Raw genomic sequence first — 18,235 nt, forward strand, 5'->3', positions numbered from 1 at the left:
TATTCCGTTCAGTTTATTTACATTACATAGCACCAAATCACAACAAACATCACCTCAAGGCACTTTAAGAAGGTTTAAGGTTTAAGACCTTACAAATATAACTGTATACAGAATTATATAGAAAACCCAAAAACCCCACTTGAGCAAGCACTGGGCGACATTGGAGAGGAAAAACTCTCTTTAGAGGAAGAAACCTCCAGCAGATCCAGGCTCAGGGTGAGCGGCCATCTGCCACGACTGGTTGGGGTGAGTGAAAAGAGTAGAGAGAAAAGAACATCAGGCAACAAAAAACAACAACAACAAGCAGCAAAAACACTTGGCTTTTAGTCCATGCAAGACTTAAATCAGTACAGGAAAGTTTAGAGGCTCTGATAATGACAATTATGAAATGCAATTTCACTAGATACACTACTAAATAGCTGTCATTAAACATATAACGGGTTATTTTGACCTATAATCTAGAAATACAAGCTGATACAAGAAGGTGTGACCAACCCACCAACACCTCTCACCCAGTCACCTATTTGAGTATAGACAGAGAATTGAAATAAAAACTGTCTGTATAAATGTTGGATCAAACAACCTCTTAACCATATTCATTATATTATTATTATTCCCTGATTTATTTTTCTTTCTGTAAGACATACTGTACACAGTCCATATCCATTTTGTTTGTAGATGAAACTGTGGTTCCATCACTAACTGCCTATAATTTCCTCGCTTCATCTTTCTTTCACAACCACAACATAGTATGTAATGCAGAGCACATCATCAACATCTGTTTTGCCAGGTCCTGTGGTACAATATGATGTATGCATCATATCCGTCCTTCCCTTTCAGTCCGTCTCTTCAGGAATGACAGTTAGTGTAACAGTCTTGTCCTTTCGTCGCACCACCACTGAAAGCTCGCTGCCACTCTGGACGGCTTTGCTTACTTCACGCGTGGTTCGAATGGGCTGCCCGTTGATGCCAGTGATGACATCGTGATTAATCATGCCAGCCCTGCAGAGAAAACAATGACATGCTGTACAGTACATATATCATGCACATAACCTTACTAAAACTGACTCACAACAGCCACACCAAGCTGATGGTCAGCTGGCTGTCGGCCAGTATCATGACATCGGTGAGCATCTGTTGCCCTAGTTTTCGCAGTGTGTCCCACACCATTAGCACTAGTCAGGCCCTTGTTGCTGGATTTTCAGTCAGTTCTGAATGGCTGCCAGTGCCTTTTGCAACTTTTATCAGACTTATTCTCCATGGAATGCCACACTTGTGGCTAAATGTTTAAAGCACATGTGCATGCAACTGTGATGTTTCTTTGGTTCTGCCTTGGGGAACTTTGTTGGATGTACCCTCTCGTACCATCTATCTTTTCAAGTTTCCTGTCAGCCTCTCTGCAACTTACTGTTAATGGAAGCAACATACCACAAAAACAATGCGTAGCTATTATCTGTGGTGAGTGATAGTGGTGTGAAAACGGTGAGCAAAGGTCCTAGGACCTCTCCTTTTGCCTTTTTGAATACTAATAGTGTCACTTTTAGATTTGGACGAAGGAAACATGAGGTGATGCAGAAGTTGGCCTTTGTTGCCACTAGTTCTTTGATGACATCTCAGTGTGTCAAGTGTTTTCCTGTTTCCCCTTAAAAGACGAGGTAGGGTTGTGGCTTTATGAGGCACTGGGCTGCCTGACATTTCTATTTTAGACATTTACTCTTTCAGATGATCTATATCTATATATATGCAGATGCATAGGCAAAGAGTGACATTCTGTAGAGTAAGATTATAGATTACATTCAGATTCACAATAGTGAGGGATGCAAGAAGCTGTATATCAGCACTGTCAACTGTAAACTGACATCCTCTGCTACTGTATGCTGGTTGATTATTAGACAGCTGCTGGATGTTTTTCAAAGTTTGAGGCTTCAGTGTCTCAGGGGGCAGAGTTGGACTATTGAGAATGATGAGAGTCTAAAGAGTCAGAGATTCTGTCTTCACCAAGAGAAAGATGTCAGAGCTTTGCCTGTGGGAAGCACAAGTATAATGAGCAACTGGACCACAGTTCAATCTGCAGCCTTGAGAAACGCACGAATGCTCTTTTTCCACACCTCTGAAAAATATCCAGGGGCCTCCAAATGCCAGTTCACAGCACTTCTGTTGCATTTTGTAAAACCTAGTGCATCAACAAGTTCTGACTGTGTATATCATACTGATTAGCTCAAGGTAACACTTTCTATTAAAAAAATAAAAACCTCACTGGTGTGGTATCTTTAAAACTTACACCAGTGTGACTAAAACACATATTTGGTCTTTTAACAAGAACTTGCATTTCATGTTGGCCTGATTAATCTGAATGGGTTTACTATTAATTGTTCCCCGAGTTCTCAATAGCATTTTTAAATCAGCACTAGCTAATATTCTTTAAGGTCAATATTATTTACATGTTTAAGTTTTTGACATACCTGTGAAATTGTGAGCTCAATGCAATGAAAAAGCCTATTTCACAGTATAAGAGACTGAAATTTAATTCTTACCTAGATGCAGCTGTTCCAGGTATTACCTCATAAATGTAAACCCCTGAGCTCACATCTGGAAATTGACCTTCACGCTTCTTCAGATCTTGGATCAAACTGGACATATAGGAGACATGAAGATATGTTATGCCATTAAGCATCTGCTGTTCCACCTGTTAGACTTGATTAGTTAGACAATTATGAATTTGAATGAACTTTTTTTTAACCATAAAGGTTTTACTGTATATCTAACATTTTTATTATCTTTGTATATTTCAGTGTCATCCCAGTGTGATGATTTATAGGCTGTGGAGGATCCTAGATGCAAAGCCAGAAACCCTAAATAGCATATATAGTGGGCTGTACAATTAGGAAGCAGATCTGGAAGCTGGAAGATTATTCTGGTTTATGTGATTAGTAATGTTCTGCTCTGTGGGTTAGAGACGGTAGCAGTGAGACAGAGACAAGAGGCTGAGATGGAGGTAGCAGAGATGAAGATGTTGAGGTTCTCCTTAGGAGTGACCAGGTTAGACAGAATAAGGAACGAGTACATCAGAGGGACGGCTCACGTTGCCTGTGTTAGCGACAAAGTCAGAGAGGCCAGACTGAGATGTTCGGACATGTTCAGAGGAGGGATAGTGAGTATATTGGTAGAAGGATGTTGGAGATGGAGCTGCCAGGCAGGAGGGCAAGAGGACGACCAAAGAGGAGATATATGGATGTTATAACAGAGGACATGAGGTTGGCTGGTGTTAGGGTAGAAGATGCCCATTATTAGTAAATGAGTGAACGCCATCTTCAGGTCTGATCTGGTCCAGTTTTTATAATACATCCATGGCACAGGCTCACATATCTGCTAGCTAACAGTTTGTCTTCATAAAAAGAACATACGAACATTTGGGAACTGGTTCTTCTGACATTTACTTACGACGGTGAGAGCTGCAGCATCCGGACACCTATGTATTTCTTTTTTTGGGCTGTATTTCCTACAGACAAATGAATGAATGAATGAATTGATGAATGAGATTGTACAGTAATTAACAGAGCTACTGAATAAGATGGCAGCAGAAACACAAGCCCTTGCTCACCATTGACTTTTCTGTTGTGGGACTCGGTGAGGAACTGGCGTATTCTGTCCACAGGAATGGCAAAAGAGATTCCAGCTGCCACTTTCAGAGTGTTTATACCTATTACATCTCCATCCTGTTAAACACAGAACAGATAGAGAGCCATGAGATTGTGCCATTAAATAAGTATTTCAATAGTTTCATGGAAAACAGAACAGCAACAAAAGTCTATGTCTAAGTCCTAATTTACATAACAAAGCTCATAGTCTATGAAGCCCTTTTCACTCCTTTCCATTGATCCGACAGCATTTGAACATGTCGCCTTCATGTCTGACTGAGTACCCTGACTGCTATTTCATAAAAGTATATATAACGACATACCGACACAGGACAGTGTTGAGTATTGTCAACACTCACTGGCCTACCAATAGCAACAGAGTAGAAAGTGATGCTTTAAAAGCTGCAACTTGATCCCGGACATGATTTGGAAGATAAGCACACTAAAACCATTTCTTTTAAAGGCTACACTAAACATTCACCTGAGGAAAAAACATGTCTTTGCGTACAGTGGCTCTCTCTGCCACAGTACTGAGGTACATTAACATGAATGTGAGCTATATGTAAATGACAGTAAGGCCTCACAGATTCAAGAAGGCAGCAATGTTGCATATCCCATGTCTGAAAAGAGCTTTGAAGTCATTTATTAAAGATACGTTATTGTGGTAACTTGTCAGTGTTTTCACAGTAGAGGATGTCTTATGAAATGTTTTATAAAAACACTGGTATGACAACAATTCTCCTTTAGGGAAAGAAAGCTAGAGGCAGCAGTCCTGACAAATGAATGTACCATCTCTATGATTTTATTCCACAGTAACACTGCAAAGACCTACATAATCAAGTCTTGTCCTAAAATACTGGGAGGGAAGCTTAATCTTGAACCAGAGGGAGTAGACTGGAGACTCTGGGTATTAAATAAAACAAACTCATGACCTTAGTCCTCACTGACATAAATAAAACAAGAAAGATCCCCTACATAGCAGAAAGCATAACAAATATGCAAATGAAATGAAATGGTATTATCCTTTTATGCATGATATAATATCGTAAATCCTCTTACCAAGTTGACAAGTGGTCCACCAGAGTTGCCATACTGTGAATCAACACAGGGACAAAACATTATTTTACTCTTTATTAATTTAGAACCAAAAACTGTTAAAACATGTCAACTGAAGAACTAAAATGTTCGTTTTTTTGTTTTTTTTACTGACATTAAAAATGGCATCAGTTTGTATGTAGTCCATGTCAGATTCCTTGAAGCCCAGCTCCAGGCCTTTGCGTTTGGCAGTGCTGATAATTCCGGTGGTGACGGTGTTCTGCAGGGAGAAGGGGCTTCCCACTGCTACCACAAACTCACCGGAACGCAGGTCTGATGACTGGCCAAGGTGCAAAACAGGCAGTGGACTCTGCAGCAATGCACAAAACCATGAGGAGAATAAAAATCTATGTTATAAATGAAAGTTTCATTAGCTCGCCTAAGGATTCTGAGATGATCTAAGGTCACTGAGGCTACAGAAGAACCAGCTCTGCTCTGTTCACAGTGCACATAATATAATGGCCATTTTTAGATACAAGGACCAGAACCTCCCAACCAGAAGTAGCCCATTATCACTTTTGTCTTGATGATTACAGTAGTTATACAGATCATGCAAGGTTCATGGACAAAAGCACATTTATGTGTTATGTTTAGGCACCAAACATTGTTGGCTTAGGGAAAGAGAGTTAAAACAACTACTCTAACATATAACACTAAGAATAATAACTCTGTCACTCTTTATAAAGCACCTACTACTATACGTCATCTGACTTGTGAACAGGAATACATACCAATTAAAAGCAACGTCTGGCCTACTAGTAGGTCTAATGTGTAATTACTTTATGGTAGTACTTAAAAACTGATAACATTCAGAATGAGTGTAACATTATCTCTTCTGGATGGACAGTTTGGTATTTGCTATTCTTCAAATGACAGCAATCACTGAAAGTTCTCTTTCCCTGTTTTATAACAGACAAACTGGATCAAATTATATATATTTATTTTTATTTTTCTAGCAAGTGGCATTGGGATAATAGTTTGTACTATTAAGTACAGGTATGACCCCTGCTTTATTGATGCCCACACTGTATTCAGAACTCTCACATGTTATTTACTATATTTACAACACACACCCACACTATGTGGTGGGATTTCCAATAAGTTCATGTATATACAGCAATGACTGTAGAATGTATTCTGTATGACTTGATAAAGACCATGAGATATAGTGAAAGCTCAGAAAAGGTAAAGGTAACGAAGTTTCTTCTCAAAATAATATCACATTTTTTTTTTATAAAATGTTAACTTTATGTTAGACCTCTATCTTAATGTTTATTTCAAGCAACTCTCCCTGTCAGAGATGTATTAGCAAATTTTTGTACCACTCGTTTTCCCATATAGGTCTCCACTCAGTCTCGTTATTAACAGTTTAATCAAGATTATTAGCAGGTAATAAGAGTCACTAAATTAACACTTGATTGATTCTTCTCAAGCCTGACTGATGCACCTGGTAATAACAGGTGCTCTGCACTAATGGTGTAGTACAGAATGTTCCTCACACCAATGAGCTGCCATTTAATGTGATTTTAACAAGAAATGTGTTAAGTATCAGCTAAACTAAGTCTTAGATTGTCTCTGCCTGCCTCTCCTTATTCCTTGCTGAGGCCATTTTTTCTCCAGAGTCGATTGCTCTACAGAATTTACAGCCACAACTCCTGGGGCATGAAACTCTATGCTGTGATAAATTTGCCTTTTTTTTCATTTTAAAACTCCTTCTACAAGGAATGTCACACAGAGATATTGCATTGTACAGATGTCGCCACTAACTGTTGTTTGTAGAGAAAAGACGTTCCTCTGTCTTTAGACCAGTCAAATATAGTGATCCCTCCAGTTTAGTTGCTATGATCTTGAGGTATTCTTGAATATAGATCAGTCCTACAGTAAAACTGTCAATCATGCTTCATGTTATTGTATCTACAATACAAAGCAGTTGTTATAGAGCATGTCTGAACAGAGACATATTTAATTTACAACAGCAGTTGCAAATACTCTAAAAAAAATTGAAGCTTGAAAGCTATAATCAAATACCAACCAGTAGAATTGCTACTCTGGAATTACTACTCACTAAATACTACTGTGAGTAGTACTTTTGTACATTAGAAAAACACAAAACATCATTTTCTTTTAAGGCACTCTCAAAGATCAGGGGAAGCAACGACCACTCACATCTGGTTCAATTTTGATGAGTGCAATGTCCAGCTTCTCATCCATGTCTTTTTGTGTAGCGTCATAATGCAAACCGCTTTTCAGCTCGACTTTGATCCTGTGCTTGTTGGTGAGTAAGTGTGCGTTGGTGATAATCCAGCCATCTTCTGACACTACGAACCCCGAGCCGCTTGACACAGAGACTTCCTCATTGGAAAAGGGCATTCTGCAATGGGAAAAGGCGAATGATTATGCATGCACCAGCAGAAACATAAAGTGTTCTTCAGTTTGTTTTACCTTTGGAAAAGCTCCAGATGCACCACAGCAGGAATTATCTTTTCCACAACATCTGCAATGAAGTTGAACTTGTAGCGCATTGTTTCTGGGTGTTGAATTCCTTTAAGGTTACAAGACAACAGTTTAAGTGTTAAGCTTGCAATTGAATTTTAAAAGTGTCAACAATAAGAAACCTGACTTTGATCAACCCCAACTTGTCATCCTGATGTCAACAGAGTGATTGAGGAAATGTGTTGTAACAGTTTGAATTACTCAGTTTGGGAGTAAGTTGCTGCCCCAAGTGAAATATCTCAGGGACTTGGTCACAAGTGAACATAAAATGGAGCATGAGATTGGCAGGTGGATTGGTGCAGCATCAAGAGTAATCCACAATATATCTGTCCACTGTGGTGAAGAGGGAGCTGAGCCATAAGGCCAAGCTGTCAATGTCGCAGTCAGTCTGTGACTGTAAACTTATAAGATCACTAAAACCTTACAGTCTCTATGCACCTTAAGAGATAGAATACTATACTGCTTCTTTGCACCAAAACCAGTGGAGATGGTTCAGGCACTTCATCATAATGCTTCAGGCACCTTTCATTGGAGGTTGTCCTAACACGTCCACCTGGGAGGAAATTCTGAAGCAAATGCAGAACATGCTTGTCAGTTTATATGTATATATTTTGTGATGTGGGAACACCTCTAGATACCATTGGAGGAGCATCTGAACCACCTTCCCAAACCATGGCCCAACACCAGATAAGCTGAAAGTAATGTATGGGCTTTTGAAATTATGTTAAGTTTAAGTTGTGTTACTTATTTCTTGTCCTGTTGGTCAGATGAACTTAATATTCAAGTCTAGCAAAGGTCCTTCTTGCATTTCTCATTCACCGTTGAATGAGTATACTCATTCCTGGGTTTACCTTTGCCTTGATCTAAAGTATGCTTCAAGGCTCTACTTGAGGAAAACGTTCACATCATTATGCTAAACTAACAATGATTTTGCTACACTAACACAGTGGATAACTGTGCACACAACACAAGTCACAATTTAATGTCTGTAATGATGTCTTACAGGTGAAGACTTTACACATTATGTTACCAATGTGTCCATACTGCGTTTCACGGCTTAGATATTTTGCTTGCCTCGTACCTCACTTGTATAACTAACTTTGGATAAAAGCGTCTGACAAATGACTAAATGTAAAAATAAAAAAAAACAACTTAGTTTTCTGGGAGCAGCAGAATGACTACTAATGTCTTCCAGTACTTATGTCAGTGTTGGCTGGGGCTGAAGACTGCAAGTTTGAAAATGAAAACAGTTTGAGGGTACAGAAAGTTAACCAGACCTCCACAACCTGCTCCTCATCTCTGCTTGAGGCAAGCATTACAACTAGCTCTCCGTGCACATGCACATGAGGCATCTGCAGTACTAGCCTTAACCTTTGTACTGTGTTGCTGGCTGTTTGAGCCAGCCACCTTTTGCTCAAAATCAACACAACTTTCCAACATAAATAGTTTCTTCCTCATTCAATTTAAACCTTTAATGTATAACGTAGACATATGTTTGGCTGTTTCTACAGTAAGGATTCATTTGACAGTAATTTCTTATTTAACACTACTCTGCATTTTCTTCATTTCCTAAGTTCTCTTCATACATTCCTCTCCTGAAGCCGCCACACTCTGACTGATGATGTGTTACAAAGTTTCACAAATGAACATTTCTGTGCCGAAACACCCTTAAATGCAAATGACAGCATGTCTGTGCCAACAGCTACTTTGGCAGAACACCAAGTATTTCTGCATGTCAGAGAACTCCACTAACAAATCAGCAGTATACTCCCCATTGCCAAGATAAGACTGTAGCTTTCACTCTTGCCTCCATTACACTGAATCCACATGCCAACTTGTATGATAGGGGATCATCCATCAGATGAATACCACTTAAACTTGGCGTGTCATCTAATCAGCTATTGAGTCTCTGAATTGGAAAACAAGTGTAAATTTGCTCATTTGGTATAAACTCCTTAAGAGTTCTATCCCTTTAATGTTGTTCTTAAAGCACATTTTAATTATAATATCTCGTTGAAAAATGTGTTGCACTTAAAGATGTCCTGTGTACTGTGCCAGTAACCTGATGGCGTAACATTTTTAAGAGTAGGTGGCTTTTATGTCCCCATTTTGGAAATTGTTACTGGCTTGACTCTAGCAACCACGTTGTTGGCTGGTTTGTAAATTTTCTATCTTAGTTCAAATTGAAATATCACATATTACATGGATTGCTGTTTTGTACAAGTAGTGGGTCCCAGAGGACAAATAACACTACATTTTCTGACCCCCTGATTTATTTATTTGTTTTCTCATTATCAGGTTGACTATTGGCAAAACTATTGACACTTCCATCATCAACCCTTCCTACATAGAACCTGCAGCTGAAAGAGACACATAAGAACTACTAATTATTCTGTTTGTTGTAGTCAATTTATGTCTCTTATCGTTTATTTTCCAACAGTTTGTGGTCATATTGCATGTTTGTTTGGTCATGTTTTGTCTCTTAGTGGTCATTTTGTGACAGAGCTCTGTGATTTTTAAACAAGAAATATTACCACTCTGTTAATAGACATAGACAGATCTAACACACTTCATAGAACGGCTCTGGCCCCGGGGCCTCTTGACCTCTAAGACCCCTTGGCCTGTGTTTAGGTCTGTTCAATCCATGATGTTAATAACAGGATGTCACTGTGAGCATATTACCATTCTTACAGTAACAGTTATGTACTTTACTGGTTCTGCTGGAGGTTTCTTCCTCTCCACTGTCACCTAGTGTTGCTCAAGTGGGGTTGTTGGGTTTTCTATTTTTTTTTTAGATCCAAAAGCACCATGGATGTAATGTTTTGGTTGATCAGTGTATTTTACTTTCCAGATCAGCATGAGGGTGGACTGAAAATTGTGCTGACAAACCTCTCAGTAAAGTCATACTGTCCTGAATTTACAGGGACAGCTTGGGATGCATAGGGTTGAGATTTCTCTCATTTTTACAGAGGCCTTCGAGATCCACACACAGCAACATGGGGAAATAAATAGATCACACAAATACATTAAACACAACCAAATACAGAAAGGCCACAAATACGCAGACAATAGTTTACTGTTGTAGCTCTGCAGGAGCATCTCTTCAAATATTAAGGCAGTTGCTGTACCAGCCCAAGCAATGTGGAGTCTGTGGCAGTTTCATCATCTGGCTGAAGAAGCCTTTTGGATGAGAAGTGAAACGTCCTCTAGAAATGCCTCCAGTAACTAGAACTAAATACCAGTTGACAGCAGTTATTCAAATGTCCATGACTGTACAGAGACTGAATGAGTATTAAATAGCAAAACATGTAACTTCATGTCTTCACATTGTGTAAAATATATTGATGTTTGAAAATATTGTAGTGCTTTATCACTTTTAAACCAAGTCCACACACAATTTATTGCAGAAATACAACTGGAACAGTGACGATAGACCAACAATGATGATAGTGGGACAGTTCTGCAAAACCCTGGATGTTTTCCAGGGAAAATTATTTTTTATAATTTGACATTTTTACATTTGGAATTGTGAGGTGCATTGTCAGCTACAGTATACAGTAGTTTTTGTAAAGGCTACAGAATGAAACTGACATTTACCGTTATCAACTGATTTCCTTGGCTAGGTAAGTTCATATTGGTCATACCCTGGCTTATAGTAGTCCTCCAGTCATGTGACCATTCATTAGAAGAAACCACCTACAGTTTCTATTTGATAGATCCCTCTACACCCATGAGCTTCTGTATCCCTGCCTCTCTCCAGAGATCCACAAGCATGATAAAAAACTGCAAATTATGAAAAGGGGATAAGGCAGTGTGGGGAACTGAAGAGGCTATATTTACACAACAATGTCCTGGTGGGAGTCCTCCAGGAGAATTAAACAGCATCACTGGAGAATTTGTGGCTGCACTTAGTGTTCCTGCACAACTTTGGAGACACATTAAATCAGTGTTATTCCACAATAAACCAGCCACTCTGTGTCATTTCACCCAGTTTAACAAGTCTGACACAGGAATGTGACAGTGTGCTTATCACATACTGGATGCACATCATCACATCTTTATGTACAAGGACAGAATGAAAAAAGGTTAACCTCCACATGTCCTACCTGAATCACACCGACCCCTCTGGATCAAGATGACCGGAGCGGTCTCACCGAGCTCGGCCCTCCTGTTCTCCGCTCTCAGGCGGCACACGCTGGGGTAAGTCCGTCCGTCGCTGCCGCACACCGGGCCGGAGGCCGCGCACACGCACCAGCTCTGCAGGCCTCCGTGCGAGCCCCGGACAGCGTCGCACCGCAGCCCGTCACCGCAGGAGAGGCCGCCGGGGCGGCGCGCCCCGCAGGCTTCGCCCTCGCCGGCCGCGCACACCAGGCAGCAGCCGCATGCGTCCCTCACCTGCCCGTAGAAACAGGCCTGTGGCGGGACGGGGCACCGAGAAGCATCACACACCTGAGGACAGGTTTGTCTTTTTCTCAGCAGACCTGCGTGAACCGCGGAGCTGAGGACCGTGAAGTAGGCAACAAACTTCATCCCGACCCATAGTCAGTGCACAACTGGAGGTAGACACCAGCTCCAGTCCTGATCACACCACAGGACTGGCTGCAGGCCAGGGATCAGGCTGCTTCTAGTAGCAGCATGCTCATGTTGGATTCACCTCTGTGTTCCTGTGCTTGTGAAACCACTATGGAATGCAGCAGGATTTATGTTGTAGGCCTGCATGTATTGTATTTAGTATGGGAAAGCCCACAGGCCATGTGCTGCACTGCTGCTCTCTGCCTCCCACTCAGGGAGACATCAACTGCAGGAGATAAATTGAAAAGTTGAAAGTGCTGACATTTACCACTGTGCTGACGTGTCCTGTAGGTGACATTCATGTTTGTTTAGTTTGTTTTTGCATTTGTTGGTGTTCTATTTTATTAATCACAAACAAAACCTGTTTTTAAGTCGCTGACATGTCACACAAGCAGAAAAAACGTGGGTCTCTATCACAATTTCTTTTAAGGCCAGTTGCACACTCCTCCCTGGCATCTTTCTGAATCATTCACCCCTCTGCCCTGGACGATGAACACCCAATCAAAGCCCATCCTTTATTCATGATCTTATTAACAGTACCAAAGGTTTAGCTGTAGCCAAGGTTCAGTTTACAAACTGATGGATTCTTCTTCAAAATGCTCTAGAAATTAAGCTTTTTCATCTACGCCAATAAGATTCGCTGCTGTATTAAGACTTTTAAATGTACCTGTGATGCTGTCAGCTGTGTCTGCTGGAGCCTGAAGTGTCTCGGAAGTCTTTTATATCTGCATCATCCTCATTATATAGTTACCTAAAGCTTCACTGTGTGCTGCAACACTGTGGTGGTGTGTCACGTTAGTGTCTGATTCAAAAACAGCTGTATTAGATTTGCCTGTATTACAAAACATCTATTTAGTAAGATTAAATTCACAATTTTCATTAACAGAAGTCTGGCACATTTATCTACTAGATGGTGAACACAGAAGAGTATTTAACAACTAAAGATCCAGATATTTCCCTTAGGACCCGAGAATGAATATTCGACTTATACTGCTTAGCAATAACAACTTTATAAGGTGATAAAATGTCTGTATAGTTGGATTATATAGTGTTCCTTTAGTGTCCTCGTGCATTACTGCTCAAGCAGCAAACAACCACATGTTCCTGGTTTTTAACAACTGTAGTGGAAGATGGGTAAAGATGCTGCTTGTAGTGACAGTATTCATTTCTAGTGTAGGTCAGCTTCTGTTTACCCTGTTGTCTGTAGCGACAGGCTTTCTTCTTTCTAAGAAAAAACAAAAAAAAGACGCGTTTACACATCTGTCATACATGCAGCAATACACTGCAGATGACTGCTCCTCTCACAATGCATATAGTCATTCAACCATTCACTGCAACAACCTTCTGAGACCCATGGTTTTACATATTCAGGTTTCCACCATCCACCATCCATCACAACTAAAGGGCATGTGAATACAGTGCATATTCCAAGTGCTGTACAACTAAAGTTGGGTTTTAGTTCATTAAACTTTGTGTACACTACACTGAATAATTGTGTGACAGTGTGAAATACAATTAAATAAGAGCTTATCTGAGGATTAAAATGAAGGTGTTTCACTGAGGCACTAACCCCCATGCTCTCATCAGATACCAAGATTAGGATTTATATTAGAATGACATCGAGTTTGACTTCTCCGTATTTCTGATTTATAAATGAATGTCCTGCTGATAATTAGAAGTCTTTTACATGCATAAGTTTCTCTTACTGTCATAAATAAAATTCATAAATGACAGCGGAGCACTGGAGCTGACATTTTTAAATTGCTAATTACCCAGTGAGGATGATATCTTAAACAAACTAAACAAGTGTTTTTCTCTTGTCACACCTTTTTTTCAGTTGCACTCTCAACTCTATTCTACCTTATATTTACTGGAGAGTTTAAATGAATTAAAGTATGGTGTTAGTGGCTTACTTTACTTTACTTATGTATTCAACGCACAAGTTGAAAACATGCAGGTTTCATTCTCTTCCAGTCAGCTCCTGATCTGCTGTATCTGGGCTTTTAGATCCCTTAATTAACTGTCTGCTCTTGTTATGACAGGGAGAATACCTGTTTATTGATCCGACGCCCATATCTCTCCCACGTAACTTACACCTGTTAAGGTGGGGGCAGTGCCTCTGTTTGATCCACAGATGGAATTCATTTCATGCCATTCCTTGAAAGTTGTTAAAGACTAACTCTGTGTGACTCACCCGTGTCATGTCTAAAGGGCTCCCCTGAAAGATCTGAAGCAACCTTTGATCACGGCCTCCAGCCCGGTGATGTTCACAGGCGCCGAAATCAAAACTCTGCTGAAATCTGATTTAGAAACTGAGGCTGTCATCGTGATGTTACCAGTGACCTTTAGAACAGAATAAGAGACGCCAAATAGTGTTTTTCTATTGTTCAGCTGCTGTATGAGGCTGGGGCTGGCTCTCACATATGATGAAGGTTGATTCATTACAGCACAGCAGGGACGTCCTGATTCTCTGTCGTGACCACAGTCCTGAGTTCCCAGTTTTGGTTCCAACAGAAGCTTCTGCGTTAACATCTAATAACATGCGCTCATCTCTCTATTTACCCTATCACTGCAGTTGTTCTCCTTCATCTTTATGTTTAAAACACTGAAGTGTCGACACACACACACACACACACACACACACACACACACACACACACATATACTTTCTACTGTTCTGACTGCAACCTCAGAGCCACTGATCATTTATGGATCAGATCTGGGACCACACTCAGTGGGAACGTGGTCCAGATCTCACATGAATAAATTCTGTTGTGGTTTGTTCACCTCTACGTGACTTGGAGCCGTTAAACCTGCATTTGAACCACTTCAGCGTGAAATGTCAACGTAGCTTATAATATCATCTGTTGAAATTCCAGTTTCAAACTCTTGTGAAAGTTGACTTTTCTCCTTTTGACACTGCACTCGCTCATGATATCAGAGACGTGATTTATTGTGGCAGACTCAATAGCTCTTATATGACTATTTATTTTGTGTTGATTGGAAAAGACGCAGATTGTCCATCTGTGTATTTATTTTCTCATCCCTGTGGTCAGTGACATTGTGATTATCCTCTCGTTCTTGTTAGCAAAAGAAAGATCTTGCTAATGGTGTGACAGCCGCTCTCTGACAAGTAGCCAGGCTGTTGATGTACAATTTTGGCAACAGGAAAAAAAAAAACTAATATTACCATTTGTATTCTCTTTTATTCCTCAGGTTTGTACCTAAACTACACTGTACCTTTATATACGATGATGTACACTGTTCCACCTGTGCTTCACGCTTATAGTTTGTGCAGAAATGTTCAGACCTTGTTTAGTTTAATTCATGTACAGACAGAACCACTTCAAAAAACAGATTTCATCTAAAAAATCATCAACATTCATGTCATTTCTTCTATTCACAAACTGGCCCTGTAGTTAGCAGCAATATAAAAGGAAAAATGTTGGAGGCTACATACTTTTTAAAAAGTAGAAGATATTCATTGTGAACTCATTTGTGCTTTGAACTGACTTTATAATGAAGGCAACTTTTAGTAATTAAAAAATGAAACAAGGACAATGACACGTGTTACTATAGAGACTTGGTGTGGAACAAAACAGCAGCTACTTTGTTTTCCAGTTTGACCTTATGGTGAACCTGTTGTCTCACTGTTACCATGAATAAATACAGACACGGGGATGAAGACGTGTTCGTTTTAGCTCATTGTCATAGTAACATTGTGGCACAGCGCAGAGGTGGCAGGTGTAGAGCAGAGCAGCATTTTGAATGACAGCAGTCCAGCGAACAAACGCTGCACCCTGCCCAAACCTCATGCCACCCTTTGCCTTCCCCCCAGTTTTAATAGATCCACCAAGGGCTTAAATTCAAAGATAATTTGACAGGACAGAATTCCTGTTGAATGGAACCACAAACGTCTCATAGGGCAAACATAGTTATGGCTGGAGAAAAGGAAAGAGGTGCCACTACTACTTCTTCTACAAAAGCTGATGGGAGCTCTGAGCCTTTAGCAATAACAGAAGTACTTCAGTTAAAAAAAAAGATTTACTCTTACACAGTGGCTTCTTCTGGGTTTTATAGCTGCACATGTAGCCAGGAGGAATCTGGAGTTGAACCACTGACACTGTCTATCCATTAAGAACAGTTTAATTTTTAAATAATTCATATATGTGCTGTAACTCTGATCCCCTTTATTGTCTAAACAGGAGAAGAGTTGTAGGTGTTGGTTAAATGTTCTGTCTTCAGTTTTGCCTCTTGGGCGACATCCAAGCCGTCCTACAACTCTTACCAGCCTTATATAAAGGTACATATTATATCAGCTTGTATGTATTTTAGTGTCTATATTTTCCTGAGCTCATTCTATAATTGAGTGAACTGATTCAAACACATGAAGGCTTGTTGCTTATAACATTATCTGTCTAAAGGTAATGATGCTGGCATGAGGCTGCCTCACCCTGTGGCTAGAATTCTGTTACATGGTGTCATATGCTGCATGCCCGGTGCCTTCCAGGCTCCATTACATGGTGACAGAGAGCCCATGATCCAGAGAGAAGCAGTTTAAGCCAAACACACAGCATCCTGGTGTTGAAGAAAATACAGTAAGTTTTGTCTAATCGGAAAAACATGCATTTAAAATTAAGCTGTCACTAATTGAGAAAATGCTCGTTGCTCAATCAATTCATGTGCATACATGCATTGTGTGATTTGTGCAGTCAGCTTCCATAGCACTTAACCACACTGTGCGATTTCATGATGACTGCTACAATTGACACAAACCTTTTCGAAGCACGACCCACATCACATTTCTCCTCTAGTTCATTGCATAATAGTGAGTGAGACACAATCATGGCACACTGTGGCCGAATTGAAATTCCTGATTATTTTGTTATGATTATAATTACACTATGTCCACATGTTAAATGGATTATATTTAACATAGTGCAGTTAAGAACCCTTACGTCAAAGGCAGAAGAAATGACCTGACATTTCCATAAGGGCTGAGCTAACTGCCGGAGTCGTTTTTTTCATTTATAGTGGCTGTCATTGCGGCTGCTCCTTCAGCATACAAATCCATTATTTCCCCCGGAAAACTTATAATTCATAAGCTCATTATGGAGGGTGTGAATTAAAGAGGCTGCACGCGTCCCTTTGTGCAATTTCCTGATCAGGAGTGGCCTACTTCTGAAAGTCAAGAACAGTCGAAACTATTCGCTCTTCCAACTTCTGCAGATCCTTTCGGTGACTTTGAGAGGATTCGGTTTGCCCTCTTGTGACGGAAAGTTCAGATCACACGGTGCTTTTTCACGGGGTTTACTGCGCACTCCACTTGGCGGTGACACCCTGCTGCTACTGAATGAACCAAGCATTTGTGCAACTCACCCTTTTCCAGAGTCTTGTCTTTTCCACTGGAGCACCGTTTGATCCCCTCCTTGTGCTTCTGCTGCTTAGAGAGAGGAGTTGAAAATCCTTTTCCTGCCACTGGAGTACAGTAGAGATCCATATTTCATGCGCTGTCTAAATCTAGTGCCTCCTATCTAATTTGGGGCAGAGGAGGTGCAGCAGGGAGTATGCCTTTAAGCTCCACTGCCTCTGTAGACCCAGATGTATGCAGGGAGGGTCTGATGCTCCCAAGGTCAGCCATCTGAGGACCAGCACTGACCGCAGCTCCTCTCCTTTTCCACTGATGACCGCTGGACTAATTGGCTATGGGTTGCCTCTGAGACACCGAAAACGAAACTGAAGCGAAATGACAGCCCCTCTGGACTATCTGAGATGCAGCTTTTTAAAAGGTCCCATATGGCAATTGTCAGAGCCAGAGCTGTTTGAGGGGAACTCTCCATATCCTGTTTCATTAGCCTTGTCTGCTGTTGTGGATGAGCTGTAATGTGGTGGCAAAGTGCATCTCAACATCCCCTCTCCGGCTGTAGCTGTCACCACCAGGGCAAATAAGCTTAGTCATGATTACTGAGTTTTCTCCCTCGCTCTCTTTTGTGTGTGCTGATTGATGACGCGTAATCTATTAAGAGGATTTGGGCTAGTTTGAAATTGAGGTCGGAGGAGTCTGAGAATTAGCTTCTTAATGTCAGGAAATTTTGGTTGAAAACTACATTAACATGAGCTGAGGGCAATGTTGGTGATGATCTGGGAAAAGCCATAAAGCTGTGAAGGCTGTTTTTTCACTACATACAGTCCACATGCAAGTAAAGCATGGAGTGGACATCAGCAAGTTATGAAAGGAGCCTATGTTATGACTCCCCAACCTTGTTACATAAAGGCTAAAGGTTAATCACATTGTTCTATGTCCTGTTGAAGGGGTGAGAAAACCTGACTACAAAACTGTGTTGTACAGGTACAGCGTTAGCTCCTATGTAGTAAGAATGTACAAGTTAGTCTTCAGAGCTGACTAACTTAAAGACATCATATTATGGATACTTCCA

The 18,235-nt window shown here is 40.5% G+C and overlaps 1 protein-coding gene across 1 annotated transcript; it reads right to left on the reverse strand.

Moving 5' to 3' along the window:
• Window positions 1-256: 256 nt before the first annotated feature.
• On the reverse strand, window positions 257-11,804 carry htra4 (HtrA serine peptidase 4). The gene is made up of 9 exons (XM_026342570.1): window positions 11,333-11,804; window positions 7,176-7,275; window positions 6,900-7,104; window positions 4,849-5,043; window positions 4,698-4,730; window positions 3,602-3,716; window positions 3,442-3,499; window positions 2,535-2,630; window positions 257-1,002 (listed from the first exon to the last, which is right to left on the reverse strand). Exons 1-9 carry the CDS (start codon window positions 11,754-11,756, stop codon window positions 837-839), a joined length of 1,392 nt encoding a protein of 463 aa, XP_026198355.1. The 5' UTR covers window positions 11,757-11,804; the 3' UTR covers window positions 257-836.
• Between the last annotated feature and the right edge of the window lie 6,431 nt (window positions 11,805-18,235).

Source organism: Anabas testudineus, chromosome 9, assembly GCF_900324465.2.
Source record: "Anabas testudineus chromosome 9, fAnaTes1.2, whole genome shotgun sequence".
Classification (NCBI taxonomy): domain Eukaryota; kingdom Metazoa; phylum Chordata; class Actinopteri; order Anabantiformes; family Anabantidae; genus Anabas; species Anabas testudineus.

Coding starts and splice junctions, on each gene's coding strand:
- htra4 (XM_026342570.1), bottom strand. CDS start 11,756: ATGAAGTTTGTTGCCTACTTCACGGTCCTCAGCTCCGCGGTTCACGCA. Junction 7,276..11,332: donor GAGGGGTCGGTGTGATTCAG/GTAGGACATGTG, acceptor GTAACCTTAAAG/GAATTCAACACCCAGAAACA. Junction 3,500..3,601: donor CCACAACAGAAAAGTCAATG/GTGAGCAAGGGC, acceptor ATTTGTCTGTAG/GAAATACAGCCCAAAAAAAG.